The sequence below is a fragment of the Mirounga angustirostris genome, unplaced genomic scaffold, assembly GCF_029215605.1.
Source record: "Mirounga angustirostris isolate CCGP_5_RB_7025 unplaced genomic scaffold, mMirAng1.0.hap1 SCAF_6, whole genome shotgun sequence".
Lineage (NCBI taxonomy): Eukaryota > Metazoa > Chordata > Mammalia > Carnivora > Phocidae > Mirounga > Mirounga angustirostris.
This window is the reverse complement of record NW_026991714.1, coordinates 130,091,588-130,112,508: the sequence shown is the minus strand read 5'-3', so window position 1 is coordinate 130,112,508 and position 20,921 is coordinate 130,091,588. Positions and strand designations below refer to the sequence as shown.

At 34.6% G+C, this 20,921-nt stretch overlaps 1 protein-coding gene across 2 annotated transcripts in view; it reads right to left on the bottom strand.

Annotated features, from left to right (window-relative positions):
• SLK (STE20 like kinase) overlaps positions 1 to 20,921 on the bottom strand; it is a 60,017-nt gene that overhangs the window by 12,083 nt on the left and 27,013 nt on the right. The window contains exons 5-13 of one of the 2 annotated variants that reach the window (XM_045878769.2): positions 17,951 to 18,023; positions 17,593 to 17,787; positions 16,706 to 16,787; positions 15,193 to 15,321; positions 13,475 to 14,848; positions 11,396 to 11,526; positions 11,041 to 11,164; positions 8,541 to 8,720; positions 6,076 to 6,168 (exon numbers count right to left, since the gene is read on the bottom strand). In XM_045878769.2, coding sequence (XP_045734725.1) covers positions 6,076 to 6,168; positions 8,541 to 8,720; positions 11,041 to 11,164; positions 11,396 to 11,526; positions 13,475 to 14,848; positions 15,193 to 15,321; positions 16,706 to 16,787; positions 17,593 to 17,787; positions 17,951 to 18,023 — 2,381 coding nt within the window. The remainder of the gene's footprint in view (positions 1 to 6,075; positions 6,169 to 8,540; positions 8,721 to 11,040; positions 11,165 to 11,395; positions 11,527 to 13,474; positions 14,849 to 15,192; positions 15,322 to 16,705; positions 16,788 to 17,592; positions 17,788 to 17,950; positions 18,024 to 20,921) is intronic. The other variant, XM_045878768.2, reaches the window with a different exon arrangement.

Sequence of the window (20,921 nt, the reverse complement as noted above, 5' to 3'; positions counted from 1 at the left end):
CACTACCAGCCTGGTTTTCAATACATGAAGAGTGAGTCTAGCTGTGTTCCTCAAGGTGCTTGCCTTACTACTATATCTCTGGAGGCGAGAATCAGGTTTTATCATTCGTGATGTCCTGTTAAAGTAATCTGGAGCTATAAATACTGCTGTCTCATCTGTGTCAAAGTTTGTACTTTAGCATAAATACAAATATACACTAGCAGAAAGACTAATGAATTACCTCTATAAAATACAACTGTGAATTGACTACAGTCACCTACATAACTTTATCACAGAAAAAAAAACCCACAATGAATATTTAATTTCAACTATTTAGAATAAGGCCTTTTGAGTTTTAAAGAGATGCAAAATCTCCATGCCTATCTTGTAAGCAACTATAACAAAGAAAGTTGCTTAAGCTTTATATTTTCCTACAGTAAATATCACCTATAATAAAAATTACATTGTTTCTCTAACTTCATGTAAAATTTCTATATGCAAACTTGTATAATAAACTTAATATAATCTGCAGCTATATCAAAGGGTTTTCTTTTGTTCAACATTTGTACCATTAATTTGCATAAAGGACTTTTAAAAAATATCTGTGTCGACAGAAACAATGGGCCCAATATTTAATTACTCTTAATATAAATATTACATTTAGACTCAAATCAAATGCAAAAGTGTAAGATGGGGGTGAATATATATTTATGTGAAAATTAAAAAGGGTAAATATAAGCCAGTGCCACTAAAAAAGTGAATGCAATTTCTTGTCAATTCAATTCTTGGTTATATTACTATAATATATGTATGTCTAGATTAAGCAAGATAAGAGCTGGGTTCAAAGAAAACCTTTACTAAGTACTTAGTAAATGTTGGATACTGTACTAGTTATGAGGTTACTAAAATTAAAAAAAGACAGTATTGCCTTTAAGGAGCTTCTAGTAGTTCCAAATTGGTTTTGTCTGTCCATATAGAGAGCGGTGGGCCCCTTCCCTTAGTATCACATTTTCAAAAGTTCAAAAGTAAACCATAGAAAACCAAAAGCTGGAATACAGGGTCTAGAAACCATGCCACACAATGAGCAATGGAAAGAACTACAGAAGTATGCAGCAGCTAATACATAAGGGGAAAAGAAGAGCTGAGACTATTATATAGAAGGAGGCAGAATTAGCATGTGCTGGTCCAGAAAGTAAAATAAGGATTAATAAGTAAGAGTCAAGGTAGGCTTCTGTATGCAAGTGCTTCCAACAGTGAGAGTTAGCAAAGACAGCAGTTGTCTTACAGAGTCACAGACTTAAATGATTAAGCAGAGTCTGGATAATTACATAGTCAAAAATACTGTGCAAATAATTTTTTCTCTTTCTTTCCTTCCTTCCTTCCTTCACTTATTCATTTATTTAAGTAATCTCTACACCCAACGTGGGCTCAAATTCACAACCCCAAGATCAAGAGCTGCACGCTCTTCCAACTGAGCCAGCCAGGTACCTCAAATAATTTTTTTTTTTTAAGATTTTTATTTATTTGACAGAGAGAGACACAGCAAGAGAGGGAACACAAGTAGGGGGAGTGGGAGAGGGAGAAGCAGACTCCCCGCAGAGCGGGGAGCCCGATGCGGGGCTCAATCCCAGGACCCTGGGATCATGACCTGAGCCGAAGGCAGACGCTTAACGACTGAGCCACCCAGGCGCCCCATAATTTTCTTTATTAAAGCTAAAATTTACCTGAAAGGTCCAGGTCCCTCACATACTAATTCATATATTTTATTACCTCAAAAGAAATGAAAGTTTAATATTATTGAGCTTTCATTAAATTTCCTAAATTTCATTAAGTTTCCTAACAAAAGCCAAGTACAATATATTCACGTTGGAATTTTTCATTAGAAATTACTTTTAGGATCTAAAAGGAAAGTGATCTTATATTCCAAAAAGATTGAACAAATCACATTTACCCTAAAAAAAAAAAAAAAAAAAGATGTAGTTGATCACTAAAAGTAACAAATAATTTTAAATGAACACATAAACTGTAAAATGAGCACCCTTTCAAAGTACAAGTTTAAATGCTGGTGAGAAATTTTATCATATTAATCAGATAACTACAAACATTAAAAATACAACTTTGGGTTCTAGAAAACTATAGGAAAGGTTTATGATATACTGGGCTATTTGTACAAAATTTGATTCTAACTCAAAAGAAAAGCTAAAAATGGTAATGATCAGAAAAGTGATCGTAATTCATAATTTCTCCCTCTCGTTAAAAAAAAATTAATGTTTTGCCTACTTTTTAGAAAACTATAGAGCCCAGCAGCTGCCAATAATAAAAAAAAAAGTTAAGTCTAATTTCAGGAGAGGGGAAGGGAGGAGTTGAAATCAAGCTGTATTCTATCTACTCCAGTTGTGTATATCAAACATCACAAACAAAAATTACAGTTAAATAAGCTAGTCACTTCCCTATAGAAACTGTGAGAAAGAATACAGCCTGGAATTCCAGACTTAATTTAAAACTACAGCAAGGAGAAGAGCAACTCACTATTCATTATGGACAATTTGAATAGTGAAAACTAGAGTTAAATGGAACTACAATCACTACTTTTAATATGGCTTTTCTGACCATATCCATAATTAAAACATATATGTAAACATAAATGCAATCAAAATGTCACTTCACACAAAGATAAAAATCTAATCACAGCATTCAATTTCTCACATGTGCAAAGCTTATAAAATACTACTGGGAAGGTATTTCTTGAAAAAGATGAAAATCTCAAAATTTGTGGTGAGGGTAGACAGAAAAAAGAACACTATTATAAATATTCTAATTCCAGCTCTACCATTAATGTCTTTTTTGACTTTAAGTAGACCACTTAGTCTTCTGTGCCTTGATTTCCTTGCCTGTAAAATGGACACACTCCATCCCTGTATTAGGGTGGTGGCAGTGTGAATCAAATGTGAAAACTCTTTGAAGAATACTATACTATAAAAAGTTCGTTTCAGGTTATTACTGTATTGTCATTACTGACATTATCATCCATCAATCTTCTAGATTTTAACAAATGAAGTGAACAATGAAAAGGCACATGTGAGCTGAAGAAAAAGCAGATAAAACAAGAGAAGGCAAGGCATCCTCCCACAGACACGTGAGACTTACGTCCTGCAACTGGGCCTTGAAGACTGCACAAGATGACAACTGAAAAGACTGAATCATGACCTGAGCGATACCCTGTGGATTAGAATACAATGCACCGCCCAGGTGAGAATATAGCTGATGACTTTTTGTAAATGGAAAGAATAATTATACAAATGTTGAGTTTCAGGAGGTGTAGAACAAGTTACTTAACAGAGAGGTCTCTTTCTCATCTATAAAAGGAAGGTTTTGAACTAGATCAGTGGTTTCTGAACTCTAGTTTGTATTGCTGCTTTTTAAACCAGTCAAATCCTCTTTTAAAAAATGTACCATAAAATTTATGAAACAGATGAAACATCGTGCTGCGTGACATGAAGCAGAAGCAGGGCCCTAAAGCCCTACAGTCCTCTCTTTCTGAAGGATTCTCGAGGTGCTTCTTCCAAACTCAAGAGCTCCTGGGAGTACAGCTTAAAAACCACTGAACTAGTTGATCAAATACATTCTGGCCCCATGACTATATAACTATTATTCACAAATTCTCAAAAAGTTTAAAATAGACTCTGCAAAGTTACTGTTTTAGCACCTTCACGAAAAGCAGTAGCAAAAGAGAAATACTTTTTAATTTGTTAGATTACTAAATTCTTCATTAAATTTACAAAAAGAAATTTACTATTGCTTTCAGCTTTAGTTGAAAATATAGGCTAGTTCCCAAAATTTTATGAAAAATCACCAATAAAGGTTTTTTTTTTTTTTGAAGATTTTATTTTTTGAAACAGAGAGAGAGAGAGACACAGCAAGAGAGGGAACACAAGCAGGGGGAGTGGGAGAGGGAGAAGCAGGCCTCCCACCGAGCAGGGAGCCCGACAAAGGGCTCGATCCCAGGACCCGGGATCATGACCTGAGCCGAAGGCAGACGCTTAACCGACTGAGCCACCCAGGCGCCCCACCAACAAAGTTTTATTAAAGCATAGGATCACCTAACTCCTTCAACACTAAATTCTCAATTTCAACTCTAGCATCTGAAACATTACCTTTTGGAATTTAAAAAGTCTGTATTTCTATAGGAGGAAAACTCATTATTGTTCTTGTTTGAAATCCAAGTTATCCAAAATTAGATGTGTGGCAAGTAAGGACTTCCTCTTCAATTACTCACAACATGACCAACAACCACTGGACTAAGCTGACAGGAGTTTAGATTAAACACAGAAATAACAGTTTAGACATGAGAGGCAGTACAGTGTGGTGGTTCACGTGTGCTCTCATTTCCTCCCCTGAAGAACAGAGGTAGTAAGAGTAACTACCCTCATATGTTGTGAAGTTAAATGAGTTCATGCAGGTGAAGTACTCAGAATAGTGCTTGACACATGGTAAATGCTGTGTTTGCTATTATCACTTTATTTTTTTTTTAAGATTTTTAAAGATTTTATTTATTTGACAGAGAGAGAGAGAGCAAGAGAGAAGCCGGCTTCCCCCTGAGCAGAGAACCCAACACAGGGCTCTATCCCAGGACCCTGGGATCATGACCTGAGCCGAAGGCAGACACTTAACCATGTGAGCCACCCAGGCACCCCTTACTTTAACTAGTAATCCCCACACTAGGCCAAGACAAAATTTTTCACTGGCTCAAACCAAAAAAAAAAGTACTCAATTTATTCAAATAAGCTAGTTTTGTTAAAATTTTAAATTCCAAAATATTTTCTTTATTTTTCATGGTGTTAAAATATTCTCTCCTTTAAAATGATGGTGACAAGTAAACAGCACTTTAAAATATCCTTCTGAAAATAAAATATCCTCTGGACAAAAAGAAAAAATTTTTTAAATGTTATTCCATTTGTCATGGTCCCCAGTGGTTTTTGTTTCTTCTATCTTTTTTCACAGGTCCGTAAAAGTTTGGGAACCACTTTTTAATCACATAAAACCACATTAAAATGATAATGGAAAACAGTCATTAACATATAATCCATGTCTCTTCTTCCTTTGACATATGTAACTACAAATCGAGCTCGCTTCTCTCTGCTTCCAAACTGAGTGCAAACTTAATTAAAAGAAAAATGATTCCTAGTATAAATGACCTTGCAGAGTCATATGAGATAATTCTAGAAAAATCTGCTTAAAATACTATCTTGTCTAGTTTTATAAAGAATTCACCCATCTTAATAGGCCCAGCCTTATCATAACCTAGAATCAAGTTTATACAGGCAGTATTTTTTAACTGCTGGATTCTGAATCAAAAAGAAAAAAACAACATACTTAATATTCAAAATCTGGTTTTAAGGTACTTACGTTGTTAATAGTAATAAACATTAGATCTCCATTTAACATTACCATTTACCACTGTTCTTTTAACTTCCAACTATATAAAAATAATGGTCTTTTAAATAGGCATTCTTTTTTTTTTTTTTTAAAGATTTTATTTATTTATTTGAGACAGAATGAGAGAGAGCACATGAGAGGGGGGAGGGTCAGAGGGAGAGGCAGACTCCCCGCCGAGCAGGGAGCCCGATGCGGGACTCGATCCAGGGACTCCAGGATCATGACCTGAGCCGAAGGCAGTCGCTTAACCAACTGAGCCACCCAGGCGCCCTTAAATAGGCATTCTTGTCATATGCACAAAGCCGATACACTCATCCTCTGTATTTTGTCATAAAGTCTTCTACCAAACACTGACTACTTAAAAATATAAGCTTCCATATGATTATAATAAGAATACAGTGGATTATACATTAACATACTTGTTCATTTCATCTGGAGTCAGCTTTCCAAACCTTCCACTTAATTTCATATTAGCAACTTAAATGTCACCATTAGTGTGATTTTAGTTTTATATAAAGAATGCCCTGGGAACCTTTGTATGAGCAGAAGTCAACATCATATAGTAAGTACAGCAGGAGTTTGCCCTTTCAACCATGGTTTACTGAGCTGCGAGAATAATGCTGCTTTCTGTTTTTAGTAGCATTAAGCTGCTGCTGTTACCTGAGCATGCTGGTTTTGTGCAAGCTCCTCTTTCCTGCGTTTCATGAGCTCTTTTCTCAGCTCTTTGGGTGCTTTCTCCACTTCATTTATAACCTACAGTGTATAAGCATGCAGGAGGTGGGGAAATAATACTTTCTCCACAGCAAGCATTTATGTGAGCAGACAGACTACAAGTCAAAGATTAGAGCTGTTAAAAAGTTCCTTTCAACATGCAATAGCGTAGGTGTTAGCTCGGTGAAAAAGAATGAAAGGACAGAACATGCTTAATCTCAGTGCAGAAAGGGACATCACACCATATAAAGGTTAATCAGATGCTTAATTATCCCTACATATTATTCTCTCTTAAAGATCCAAAGCAATCAGTAAAGGATTACTAGCAGCACTGATTATGAACTAAAGATGATAAATTCAACTGACCTTCTTGAAAGATCATAAAACTATAAACATATCTATTGACATTGTTTGAAACGCTGAAAATAAGGAAAGTTAATGCCATTTATAAAAGTGCAAAATTTCATAATTGGCTTGATAAGACCAAAGAAATAACTCTACATTCATTTAATGAGACCAAAAAAAAAGAAAAGGAGAAATAAATGGATACTATGTTTTCTCATAAAACACACCATGGTGTGATAAAAATGAACACATTTGATGATTTTGTGTTGGATCAGAACAACACTCTCCTTTGCTGACAATTTAAGCCAAACTTAATTGTCAATGTCAGTATTATAAGCACTCACAAAGTAACAGTTCAGTATGCTAGGATTTATTACACCAGATAAAGTATATAAGATGAAGTATAATTTAAAGCTCCTTCTTTTAATCATTTCAAAATCCTAGATATGTATTCCACCTAAGCAGATCTGTAGTCCAACTATGAAAAACAATCATGTGTTTACAAGTAGAAGCACCAAAAGCAATCAGATTCCAAATCACCACATGCTACTGATGGTCTGTGAAAGAGACTGATTTTGATTGAAGAGAGTGTATTTAAAATTCCCCATCAGTAATCCCTCATGAAACCAAATCACCATTAAAAGGAAGAGATTCCCCAAATGCAAGAAATTTAGCGACAGAGAAGGAAATACATTAATTATTTAAAATATGCATATCACGATTCAAACATGTTCACCAGCTAAAAATCTCCAAACCCAAAACAGTAAAAATAACTACAGACTTTTATATATTTAGGATTAAATCATATATTTACCTATAAATTTTTAAAAATTTAATCTGATATTAAAAAATAACCTCTCAGTAAAAACTATCCATAGTTTCAAGAAAACTGACATGGAGCCTCAGTCAAGTCATACATCATGGTATACAGAGCAACCCTACATAAAATATTCAACAGTAAGAAAACTAATTTTTAGAAATGGTAGCTACATCAAATAAAATTATATACCATTTCATTATTTACCTAAAAAAATTATAGAATGCATTGTATTAATGTTAGATCCTATGCTTTTAAAGTAGATCCTCAAGTTCAGCAATATCATTTCAGTTTTAAGCATAATTAAATGTTAAAGCCAACACGAACCTGGGTATTTTAGATGTACAACAAAAGTGAAAATGCATTTGTAGGTTTGGTTGAGATTTTTATTCCAATTCTAGTAGAACTAATCATACTTATTGTCCCTGGGGTCTTTTGTATCATGAAAAGGTAAATTCTTCCCCCACACCTTTAGTGTATTAGTATAAATCATAAAATCATACTTGCTAATATGTATAAAACTTTTATTTTAATGTGGGGGAGAAAAAGACATTAATACAATATACATATCCTCTTTCTGAATCAATGACAATCTTTCACAGTAAATAATAGCACAGATTCTATAACAAAATGGAACAGTTTCAGGAAAAATTTAAAAATTCATTGTAAAGAAACCACTTTACACAGATATTTTCCACATGTGATTCTTTAAGTATCTCTCAATTTGATGAATTTACAGATATAATTTCAAATTTCAGGGTACTCGGCTTTTATTTTGGCACAATGTTCAAGAAAGGCAATCAAGCTAACCAAGAAAAATAATTTAAGTATGAATTAAATATTACAAATAAATAATAAGATGAATTATTGTTGCCACCGGCAAACACAACATAGTTTTCTTCAAAGAAGCAATTTCTACAGAGGCCTTAACTATTGCATTAATAAAGGAAAAATGGTAGACTGGAAGGAAAATGAATTAGACTTAATTTGAAGACTTGGTTCAAGGTTTAGCTGGACATTTAATGGTAGTTTGTGAACTTGAACAGACCATTAAAAACCTCTTCTATTGCAGTCTTCTTGACAGTAAAATGGGTAACACCTGACCTTACTACTACCCTACATAACTGCTGGGAAGACCGAAATAAAGAATAAATGAGCACTATTTAACTCTCAAGTATTATTCCTAATTCTGTAGTTTTAAGTGTACATTAAAAAAACAGCTGTCGTAATTAAAAGCAGTAGTTACACTTACCTCCTTCTTTCGATTCTTTAACATATTCTGGAATTTGGACAACTCTTTCTCTTGTTCTCCTTTAATGCGTTTGGCTTCATCTCGTAAGCGATTTGTGTGTTCTTGTTCTAGACGTTCAATAGTCTGTTTCTGCTGTTTTTCTAGATTCTCAATTTCTTGATCATATTGTCGCTTTTTGCTCTGTAAAACAATGTTGCTCAATATCATTTAACTTTTCTATCATTCATATTAACTCATTATAATGATGATGTTTACTAAGAGTACATAACCAGCATTTAAATTTAGTGATGTGACACACAACATTTGCAATACCGAAAAAGTTGAATGCACTAAAATACATTATGGAATTTTTTTAAAAGGTGAGCATTTTGGGGCGCCTGAGTGGCTCAGTCGGTTAAGCATCTGCCTTCAGCTCAGATCATGATTCCAGGGTCCTGGGATTAAGCCATGCATCAGGGTCCCTGCTCAGCAGGGAGTCTGCTTCTCCCTCTCCCTCTGCCCCTTCCCCCACTCATGCATTCTCTCTCTCTTGCTCTTGCTCTCTCTCTCAAATAAATAAAATCTTTAAAAAATGAGCATTTCATTTTTTTCTAACACAGAAAATACTTCTTTCTATTATACAAGTAGAATGTTCAAAATTTTTAAACCATCGAGACAATATCCAGTTGCTATGAAGTACTAAAGTTAGAAAAATTTCAGTATTTATCCAATAAATGTTTGATAAATCAAAGGTCTTATCCAAAGTATACTTTAATAATGTACCATTATTTATCATATTCAGATTTACTCTTCCTCATTAAGATTCTTCTTTTTTAAAGATTTTATTTATTTGCAAGAGAGAGACAGAGAGACAGAGTGAGCAAGAGCACAAGTGGGGGAGGCAGACAGAGAGGGAGAAGCAGACTCCCCACTGAGCAGAGAGCCCAGCACAGGGCTCAATCCCAAGACCCTGAGATCATGACCTGAACTGAAGGCAGACACTTAACCAATGGAGCTACCCAGGTGCCCTACCGCCTCACATTAAGATTCTTAAACATCCTATTTCACTGAGACAAATCTTTTGAAATCATAAATCTGCTCTTTCAACAAAAGATTCCTACTTATTTTATACTTGAGTATAATTTTGGATATAGGTAAAGCTAAATATTTATAAAGGTATTTTAAAAACATAAGTAAAGGGGCACCTGGGAGGCTCAGTTGTTTAATCATCTGATTCTTGATTTTGGCACAGGTCACAATCTCAGGGTTGTGAGATTAAGCTCCACATCGGGCTCTGTGCTAGGCATGAAGCCTGCTTAAGATTCTCTCTCCCTCTCCCCCTACCCCTCCCTTCAGCTCTAAAAACTAAAAATAAAAAATAAAAAAATAAAAAGCAAAACATTTCAGAAAATATTTGGGGGGAAAAGAGATGCAATTTTTATAAGGTTCCTGAAAATAGAATGTTGAGTACTATAAAATCAATCAATGAGAACAAAAGTTCAGTATTTTCTTAAGAATTCTCAGTTATGGGGGTGCCTGGGTGGTTCAGTCATTCAGTGTCTGCCTTTGGCTCAGGTCATGATCCCGGGGTCCTGGGATCGAGCCCCACATGGGGCTCCCTGCTCCGCGGGAAGCCTGCTTCTCCCTCTCCCACTCCCCCTGCTGGTGTTCCCTCTCTCACAGTGTCTCTCTTCATCAAATAAATAAATAAAATCTTCAAAAAAAAAAAAAAAAAGGAATTCTCAGTTATGATCCAACAAATGTAATCAACAATGCCACACTTCACAGAAAACAATCCTTACTACTTACAATTATAAGAACAGCAAAAGAACTATAGTCAAAACATGAATACTATAACATCTGAAATGATCTTTTTTCTAACCTTCATTAAGCTAGATGTTTCAATAAATTACTAAAATTTTATAACACGTTACTTATTCCTTTTCCAACTTTGGACCCAAGGTAAAAATTGAAAGACTCTATGACAAGTACCCTTGGCTAGTCGGCACCAATTTCTCTAGCAGCTGTGAATAGGGATGTGGAAGCTTAACTGTAGGAGCCAGAGAAGCAAGCATGTTTTGAACAAGCCCCAAGTAGTTCTAATATTCAGACAGGCTTGAAGACAACTATTCTAGACTGCCTTAAAATCCTGGATCCTAAATATGAGAGGTCAAATTGTAACACTGAAAAATTATCCAGAAATAGGCACACCTAAGAACTTTACAGACCATCTACTGGCTTCATGATCCAGGTTTTCATGATAAATTTTAATCAAAGAAAACTGGAAGACACCCATCACACTGTAAGTCAGTGACAGGAAGACTGAGATAGAAGATCCTTTCATGCAAAAGGAAAAAAGACATACTAGAACACCAAACAGATAAAGGCCAGAAATACTAACAAAGCCAGAGAAAATCTTGTAATCAAAGAACCAGTTCTAAAGGTGGGGTTTTTTTTAAAGCACTAAATTTCAGTACTAACAAAATGGTACAAAATCTAAGACTTTACCATCATTTCTTACCATCATTTCTTGCTCAAAGCGCCGGAAAATTTGTTCTCGCTGTTGTTGCAGCTTGCTATTGAGCTGTTGTTGGGCTCTTTGCTCTTCTTTTTGAAGGAATCTTAACTCCCGAAGCTCCTGACGTCTGATAAAATTTAACAGCAATAATAATAGGGGAAGACAGCAAAAATTACACCTTTGAAGTAATGCTTTTTAAGAAAAAAAAAAACTTTAACAATAACAGTATTTTCAAATGATAAAGTAATAAAAATAATCCAAAATTAGCCAAGACTTTAGTCTTGTTTCTCTATTCTTCATACTTTGCAGAGACTGAAAGGAAGTCACAAAACCAGTTTTAATTATGTTCTCTACTCACCTAAGAAACCTCAACTCTTCAGTTTTGGAATCACTATCTGTAACTATCTTTGACGTTGTTACACTCACTTCTACACCATCAACAACAAATTTGCGTGTTTTCTTCAATGTCTTCTTTTGTCTTCTTGTTTCCTGAGTGAGATTTTATTTTAGTTAGGCTTTATAAGGAAAATACTGGAGACAGAAAACATTTTCTTCTTAACAAAACACAACACAGAACACAGAACTGTGCATGTATAATTTTTATGATACCACATCATAATTAGGCACAAGTGGTAAACCATTCACATAAATGTCTAATTAGTATAACTTTTACACGTTAATCATTTTTCTTCCTCTTTTGACCTTAAGTTCTCAGATACCTCTGCTTTTCAGTTTTAGAACCACTGACAAAACACTTAAAAATAAATGCCTGGGGCTCATCCCTTAAAGAATCTAAATTAATAGGGTGGCTGAGAATTTGCATTCTAGAAAGGCTCCCGAGGTAATTTTTACACACTACCAGGACTGGGAATCAAAATCCATTTCATCAGCAACAATAATATCAACAGCCCTCCTCCATCTCAGAAACAGAGGTGGACTTGTGATTTTAGAGTTATTAGAAAGATAACACTTCTACTGCTTGATAGCTATTGCCTACCATTCTCTATCAAGACCAAATTCCATTCCTCAGCTGGTATCCAAATGCTTTTTAAATCTAAATAGAAATAATAGAAATATAACATGCCAAAAAATACAGCTGGAATACCTAAGTATTGAGAATAATTACTTGGTTTTGATATGGGGGGAAGGGTCTGAAAGCAGAGGGAGCAAAAGTGGAATATGAAAATACTAAATTCAAAATGCATTAGGATTTTAGTTTGTCTCTGGCACTTTCCAATCACCTTTCTGCAACCTCTTAGTGTTCGACTCTCCAGGCTGCCAGTATACTCATGCTTCTCTTCCTAAGTCCTGGACTATGGCACCCTATCTAGCCAGGCTTCCCCTAAAATCTAAGGTGCGCATGCCACCCTGTAAATCCAAACTTTCTATTTCTTCAGTTCCTACTCAAGTATCTACAATTAATATCACCTTAATCCTCAAAAAAAGTATTTGGATTTTTTTAAAAGGCTATTAAGTCAGTTCAAATTAACGGAATTTAACTGAAGACAATCTAGGCAGTATGTGTAATAATTTGGTACAGACAGGCAGACTCATCAGTCATGCCCTGGAGTCTTGTTCCTAAGGTCAGTTTCCTAAGTTGTTCCTGCTTTGTACAGTCTTCTCTCCTGCTATCAACCCAGAGTATCTAAGTAGTCTGTGGCTCACCTGTATCAGAATTCCATGGGATCTTCTGTTACAAATATTGATTCTTGGGCCCTACCCCAGACCTCAACATAGCTCTCCCTGAAACTCCTTTTCAAAATAATTTATTCATGCTGAGTATACTTGACATATAATAAATAGTATATTAGTTTCAGGTGTACAACGTAAAGATTCAACATTTGCATGTGTTGGTAAATGATCACCATTAGCACCATTAAGTCTCGTTTATACCCCTGATCATGTAGACCCCTGGTAACTCTTCAGTACATTCAGGTTTGAGAATGGCTCTAAAGGCTCCAAGTGTTCTGTGTTCTAGTTTTTGATTTTTTGTTTGTTCTCCCACAGTGGTTCTCATGGCAGTATTAACTACGGCTGAGGAGGCAACAATGTATGGGCCACTGGTAAATCAAGGACCATTTATACTCTAAATGTGCTTAAAAAGAGATCATTCTTTCAATTCCTCAATTCTTTTATATATATGGATTCTTCCTAAAATATATCTAAATATGTGCAATAAGAGAACGCAAACAAAGTAACTTCCACTGTTTACATCAAGTTGGCAAAAATAGATAGGTATTGCCAAAAAATTGAAAGACTATATCCAGCACCTCTCTCCTTGATTCTTTATAGTTGATTGCCTTCATAGGCCTTAAGAATTTTATAGGGTTAGTACTACACTGATTTAGTGCTGTTTTATTTTCAAAATATCTGTTTCACATATACTGTAAATTGCCAAAACGATGAAAAACGCAAACAAGGACCCACATATACTTACTTGCAAAGATATTGATCCACTGTCTTTAGTTTTGCTTAAGAAGCTAGAAATGGATAAATTCAAGTCAATGCTGCTATTATCAGCAGTGGAACCAGTGCCTGAATCAGTATCATTTTCCTTTTGATTCTCGGATTCTGGAAGCAGCATGGTTTCAGTTCTTGATAAAACACCTATTTCCCCTTTATTTTCTGCATCTTCAGAGTTGATATTAATACTGGGTATTGGAACAGGCTGAGGTTCACTGGGCTGTGAAGAGGGAGTCACTTGAGGTTCTGTTTTAATTGGCACTTCACATGGGATTGCTTTTTGCTCTGTATCTATCTGAGCAGTGGCTTCTTGAGTATCCCGAGTTTCACTTCCTAAAGCCTTCTGGTCAGGATGAGTTACTACACGTCTAACCTCTCCTTCTTCAGTGCTACTGGACTCAGTAATTTCCTCACCTTCATTTGTCCCAGATTCCTCATTGGTCTTCACTATGTTCTCCAAACTGTTGATTAATTGTTCCTCATCTTTACCCTCCACAGATTTCTGATCTATCTCATTAGTTTCTACTACGTCTTTAATAGGAACTTTCTCAGTACCACCAGCCTCAGGACCCTCTGTGGGCTTACTTACTAATTTCTGGTCTACTTCAACCACTTCTTTCCCATCATTACTCTGAGCATCCTCAGCATTGTTTTCAACTGCCTTCTGAGCAACATCTCCTGCCTCATCTGTTCCTATCAAATGGCTTGTATCACTGATCACATCTTCTAGAATTTTGTCATCTTTTCCCAATTTCTCTTGGGTGTCTTCCTTTGTAAGCGCAACTTCATTTTCAACTGGCTGAATGTCTGCCTCTTTTTCTCCAGTCTCTTGAGAAACTAAATCCATTGTTTGAAGAGTGTCTTTAATTTCTTCAGATTTCATAATCTTATTTTCAAATATCTGTTTATTTTCCTGATCCCCTTCTTCTGCAGGTTTCAGAATCTGTTCAATATCTGTTTCTAAAGTCATCATTATGTTATTCTCTTTTCCTTCACTAACTGAATTAATGTCCACTGTTTCTTGGTCTTCTGTGTCAGGCAAATTTTCAAGCTTGGGTCTCTTCTCCTCTCTCCCATTTTCCTCAATTACTGTTGTTCTATTATGAAGTTCAGCCATAGCTTCTAAGTGAACATCATTAATATGTTCATTAATACCCTCTGCAGCTTTTTCAGGTTCATCAGTGATGAGTTTTTCATTAAGAACTTTGCTGTTAAATTTATCTTCAGAAGCATTACGTTCTGTTTTTTCTGAGACAGATTCCAAAATACAAGCATTCTGTGAAAGTTTATCTTCTTCAGAGCTGGCAATACTGAGGTCAGACGAGGCACGCTTACTTGCAGGTATTGGCTAAAAAAGATTTTATACAATTTTAGTGTTAAAACATAACTTCAAGATGGGGATCAAAACAATATATATGTTGTATCTAGATAAATATATGATTTAAATAATATATAATGATTTAGTATCTTAATTAAAATTTGATGAGGTTATAAAAATAATTTAAAGAACTGACAAATCTTCAAATAAATACGACAAAAATGGACAGCAAAGGGCAAACTTGTTAATCTTCACCCTTAAAATTAAATATTTTATACTGCTACCTCCCAATTAATCTTTAGACACAGGTGCAATTCCACCTCAAAACCTGACTCTAAATATTACCTAAATAAATTTCCTTTCTAAATACTGACCAAAGAATTTTCTGTTTCTTCATCATCATCTTCCTCTTTGCCATCTTCAACTTCTTCTGTTACTTCAGCCTTTGCCTCTGCAATCAGCTCTCGAATTGGTTTGTTGGAATCAACCGTAACAAAGGGATGCTGTTTGATCATTAAGAGCATACTTAATATCAGCTGAAATGCTTGCTTATAAAATTTCAAACACATAATACACATGTCATTATGTGGTAAAAATATAAACATGTGGGTAACAAAAATATAAACAACTTCAAATAATGTTACATCTGGGCAAGGAAGGAGGAGAAGGGGACTGAGCAGGAATAAGGCTGCCTGCAACTATGTACTTTTTAAGAATCTGAAGGAAATATGTCAAAAATGGTAACACATTTCTGGGTAGTAGGTATATGTACTTTTCTGTATGTTTGAAATTTCATAATCTAAATTAAATTTTAAAGCAAGTTTCAAATTGACACAGTTTTAGTTCTTAAAAAGTAACAACAATATATATAAATCCTGGATAAAGCCTCAATAAAAGAATTATACAAAGCTTTAGAGTTCTGTTAAAAGTGTCTGCAAATAAGGGCACCTGGGTGGCTCAGTCGGTTAAGCATCTGTCTTCAGTTCAGGTCATGATCCCAGGGTCCTGAGATCGAGTCCTGCATCGGGCTACCCGCTGAGCGGGGGGGCCTGCTTCTCCCTCTCCCTCTCCCCCTTGCTCATGCTCTCTCTCTCTCAAATAAATAAAATCTTTAAAAAAACAAAAAAGTGTCTGCAAATAACTGTTTTGACAAGGTTCTAATATTCTTAAGAATAAGAAGTCATTTTATTCATTTTTGTACACTCAGCAGCCTTGTCACAGACTAAGATCTTCTAAAGGAGGGGGTAATAAAATAATAAGAGAAAGTGTGTTCTAGGGATGTACCTCTTGCAGAGAGCAAGGCAATTTTTTCTGCTTTCTTCTGTGATAAACAGATCAACCTAAAATACTACAATGCAGGAGTTACAAAGTAACTCAATCTAACAGGTAACTGCCTCAAGATTTGTCATTCTGTTTGTCTACCTGTAATATTATTTAACAAATTTCTCTTTCAGATATTACAAATAGGTCCTGCTATAAAACAAAATTATCCAATCACTTTAACACCATTTTTCAAAAAAAAGTCAGCAGTATTTACTGAATATTTATCCTCACTGTAAGAGATATAAAAAAAAATGAATTAGCTCATGACCCCTGCCCCCAAGGGGCTTGCTATCTAGTAACTGGAGAGACAAACTGGAAATAACTAACAGAATAAAAAGAATACAATTAAACTGAATCAAAAAAGCACAAAAGCAATGCCTTAGAAGCTAAATGCCTTTTGGTAATGGCAGCATGTATGTTTGTAAAGCAAATGTTTACTACTACAATATATTCTGAGTTTCCACAGGGAAACTCAAGTGAAGAGAATACACTGAAATTGTATTCTTCTTAATGAGATGTTAAAACAATTACATGGTCACTGTCGTCATATTACTCTTCTCTTACCTGCAGTAGCTGAGATGTACTCCACCTAGAATCCACATTCTTTTCCAAGCATTTCTTTAGAAAGTCCTTAAAATTTGAAGACCTTCAAAATAAAATTTTAACAATGACATTTCTATTTTATTTCCTGTTATTAAAAATCAAACAACTCTGATAAGTTATGGTTGTGTTTTATTATGTATGTTAATACTATTCAACATAAGAAAACTAGTTAATGAGACTACTAAGATTTCATAATAATAAGATGAATATTAAGATATCATCTGTAAACACAAAATTAAATATATATGTATGTAGAGTCATAGTTTTAGACATTGAGAGACATAGTCATATATTCACAAGTATGCAAAAACTCACAGAAACTCTTCTACTAAATTCCACAAATATAAATCAATCACATATATACCTCACTTTCTTACAGTACAGAAAATACTGTATTATATACAGTTGTTTCATGTAGACCTCAAATCACTGATACTTTCAAATTTATGGGAAAAGTTAGTTATAAGAGATTATATGGTCCGTAAGTCTTAAAAAAAAATTACCAAAAATCAGTTTTCTACTCATACAGTCTTTGTACCATGTAACTAAATTTAAATACCCTTGAAAAGCTGGGAGAATAAAACATCAAGTTTTGCTTCGTAAAAGGCTTCATTTAGAATATTTTACCATTTTGGGGCGCCTGGGTGGCTCAGTTGGTTAAGCGACTGCCTTCGGCTCAGGTCATGATCCTGGAGTCCCAGGATCGAGTCCCGCATCGGGCTCCCTGCTCGGCAGGAAGTCTGCTTCTCCTTCTGACCCTCCTCCCTCTCATGCTTTCTGTCTCTCATTCTCTCTCTCTCAAATAAATAAAAATAAAATCTTTAAAAAAAAAAAAAAGAATATTTTACCATTTTGATGGCTGTGCTAATGTAGGGGGCTCTGATTTTGCTATTTTTAGCAGCACTCGCATTGGATTTAATTCATGATGAGGTGGTTCTATCTCAGCCATTTCTATTAAAGTGATACCCAGGGACCAAACATCAGCTTTGTAGTCATAGGGTCTGTCCTTAGATGTTTCACACATGACTACTTCAGGAGCCATCCTATGAAGACAAAGAATTAAAAGTTAAGATGTTTAACTTAAGAATAACGATTGCAAGCCACATCAAAGACAGTATAATCAATTATGTGGACAAAATTAATGCGTAATAGGTGATAAGAGCTTCTGACATAATACTATAAATCCATAAAAAGCTGAATACATACCAATATGGTGTGCCAATAAAGGAATCTCTTCTTTGAATTGTCCTTGTGTTTTTAGCTGATACTCCGAAATCCGCTTGAAATAAGCAATCATACAAAAGTATTAATAGTTTTTTAGCAAAGTTCACTGTATTTAACATAGGGAAAAGCATTTCAAGTCTTTAACAAGGCCACTCTTATTAAAACGTAAACAAAACAGAAAGAGTAACTTCTCTACCATCCTAATTTTGAACACACTCTTTCTACCACAACCCCCCCTCCAAAAAAACTGCCAAAGAAAATATCCTATCATTAATACACTTAATACTACCATCTTTATACATATTCAGATCATGAATTTTTCAGAATTGATAAAAAAAAATAGTAACTTTAAAACAGACCAGTCTACCCACTTTAAAACAAATGCCAACTAGTGATACATGCTATAATTAAATTGATAGACATAAACATTTTTTTCTGTAGTGTGAAAAGCAGAAATTACAAAGTAGCCTTTATGACAGCATATGTCTTGCTAATTTCTTCATAAAATTATATTACAAAGAAAAAAACCATATTTTCTGATTTAAATTATAGAGAACAACAACATTATAGCTTTATCAGTTGTCAACCCCACCTTTTCAGCTTAGAGAACAATTAATAGCAACACAAATTTGCTCTTGCTGCATAATTACCTCATACCATTTATACGTAACTTTTAGGTTTCACGTTTGACATGCCGTAATTCTCAAAATGAATAAATATCAAAAATCCAATATTTGATGCTCAAACCACAAGAAGTGGCACAGAATATATACTCAATAAATGGTAGCTACTATTAGTAGCCATATCTATAATTTTAACCTTTGTGCTCTTTTGTTGGTAGAACTCTTAAAGCTCATAAAATCCTGACTGTATTCTAATTATTTGTGTCTATTATATGGTGGGGGTTTTTTTTGGACCACATAATTCTCCTACTTAAAAGATAGTGGTAGCTACCTATTGCCTGTGGAATGAATTTTAAGCTTCCTAATGTGGTGTACAAAGTCCTTTATTACATATTTCAGTAATGTTTTATAATGAAATTCATAAATGAGTAAGCAAATAAAACATACTAAACTTGGAAGATATATTTGTGGAAGATACAGTGTAAATAGATTTATTCAGGACTCTTCACCACTATCCATCCCCACCAACCCCCAACCTCCTCAACTTAAAAGCTTCTCATGTTTTGGGGAGGAAGGACTTGAAACAATTTAAATTCCTGCCAGAAGAGGTTCCGTACTCAGGTAAATTCAGCTCAGTACTTATTCTAGTGTTTTTCTAGAGCCTATTAATGCTCTTTTCAACTCTCTCCCCTCAGAATATGACTGGGGAAGAGAGGTCCAGAAACAGGCCTAAACAACAACTGTCCCTTGTCTACATTCTTATCTCTCTAAGCACCCGAGGTAAACTAAAGATGGACAAAAAGGCACCTTAATTGCTGTGCAAAGGGGAAAATTAAGGTTGCTATGTGCTTTGTAGTTCTACATATAATGATGCAGCATGTATATGTTGGTCTGTTTAAATAGCATTTTACACATTTATTTCCATTTGCAACAATATGACCTGATAAAATCATCATAAAAATTTTGTTACTGTAGTATATTAAATAGTTCTTGAGGATAGTATGGTTCTTTACAGCTGTGTACATGTAACAGGGTATCACAGAAATAGAAGGTTCTCTAAGTATTTACAAATTAATAAAACAAAAATTGCAACTGTCAACCAAGTCAAGACTATTTTGGCATTCCTAAATCTTCAATAATTTACTTACTTTTAAAGGTATGCACTATTTTACACAAAAGTATGTTCCTATATAGAAGATTCTAAATACATTTACAGAAAAACGTGCACCAGAATGGATCAAAATGATAATGTACTATTTTTAAATGAGCTACCAGAGTTTAAAAAATGATATAAAACATAAAAGAGTTAACATACATCAGAATTACAAAACTCAACTATGAGGTAACAGAACTCAAGAAAAATTAGAAAAAATCATTTTAGAAACAAAGACTAAACTAGGAGAAATGCAAGAGCAAATAAACAACAAATTCACACCCATTACCACTTTACATTCATTAGGATGGCTATCATCAAAAATACAGAAAATGACAAGTGTTGACAAGGATGTGGAGAAATTGGAACCCTTGTGCATTGCTGATGGGAATGTAAAATGGTACAACTACTATGGAAAATGGTAGTTCCTCAAAAAATTAAATACAGAATTACCACATGATCCAGCAATTCCATTTCCAGAACACCCAAAAGAATTGAAAGCAGGGAGTCAAATAGGTATTTGTATACCCATGTTCATAGCAGCATTATTCACAAGAGCCAAAAGGTAGAAGGTAAAGTGTCTGTCAATGGATGAATGGATAAACAAAATGTGGTACATGTAAGTAAAAGAACATTGTTCAGCCTTTAAAAGACCATTCATGGTCTTTAAAGCTACATAAATACAACATGGTTGAACCTTGAAGACATTATGCTAAGTAAAATAAGCCAGTCATAAAAAGACAAATATTGTATGATTCCACTTACATGAGGTACCTAGAGTAGTCAAATTCATAGAGACAGAAAGTAGAATGGTAGTTGCCAGGAGCTGGGGGGAGGGAGGAATTGGGAGTTAGTGTTTAATGGGTACAGAGTGTCAATTGGGAAAGATGAAAAAAGTTCTAGAGATGGATAGTGGTGATGGTTGCATAATGATGGGAATATACTTAATGCTACAGAACTGTACACTTAAAAATAGCTGAAACAGTAAACTTCAAGTATATTTCACCACAATTGTTTTTAAATGAAGAAAGATAAAAAGAATCTGGAAGAAAGTTTTTAAATATTGATGACTGGAAAAGCCAACAAACAAAAAAGTCCCTAAAAATGATAGTCAATGCAAGGGAACAGAACAAATACTCAAACCTCTAATTCCAGAAACCTTCCTGGAAAAAAAAAA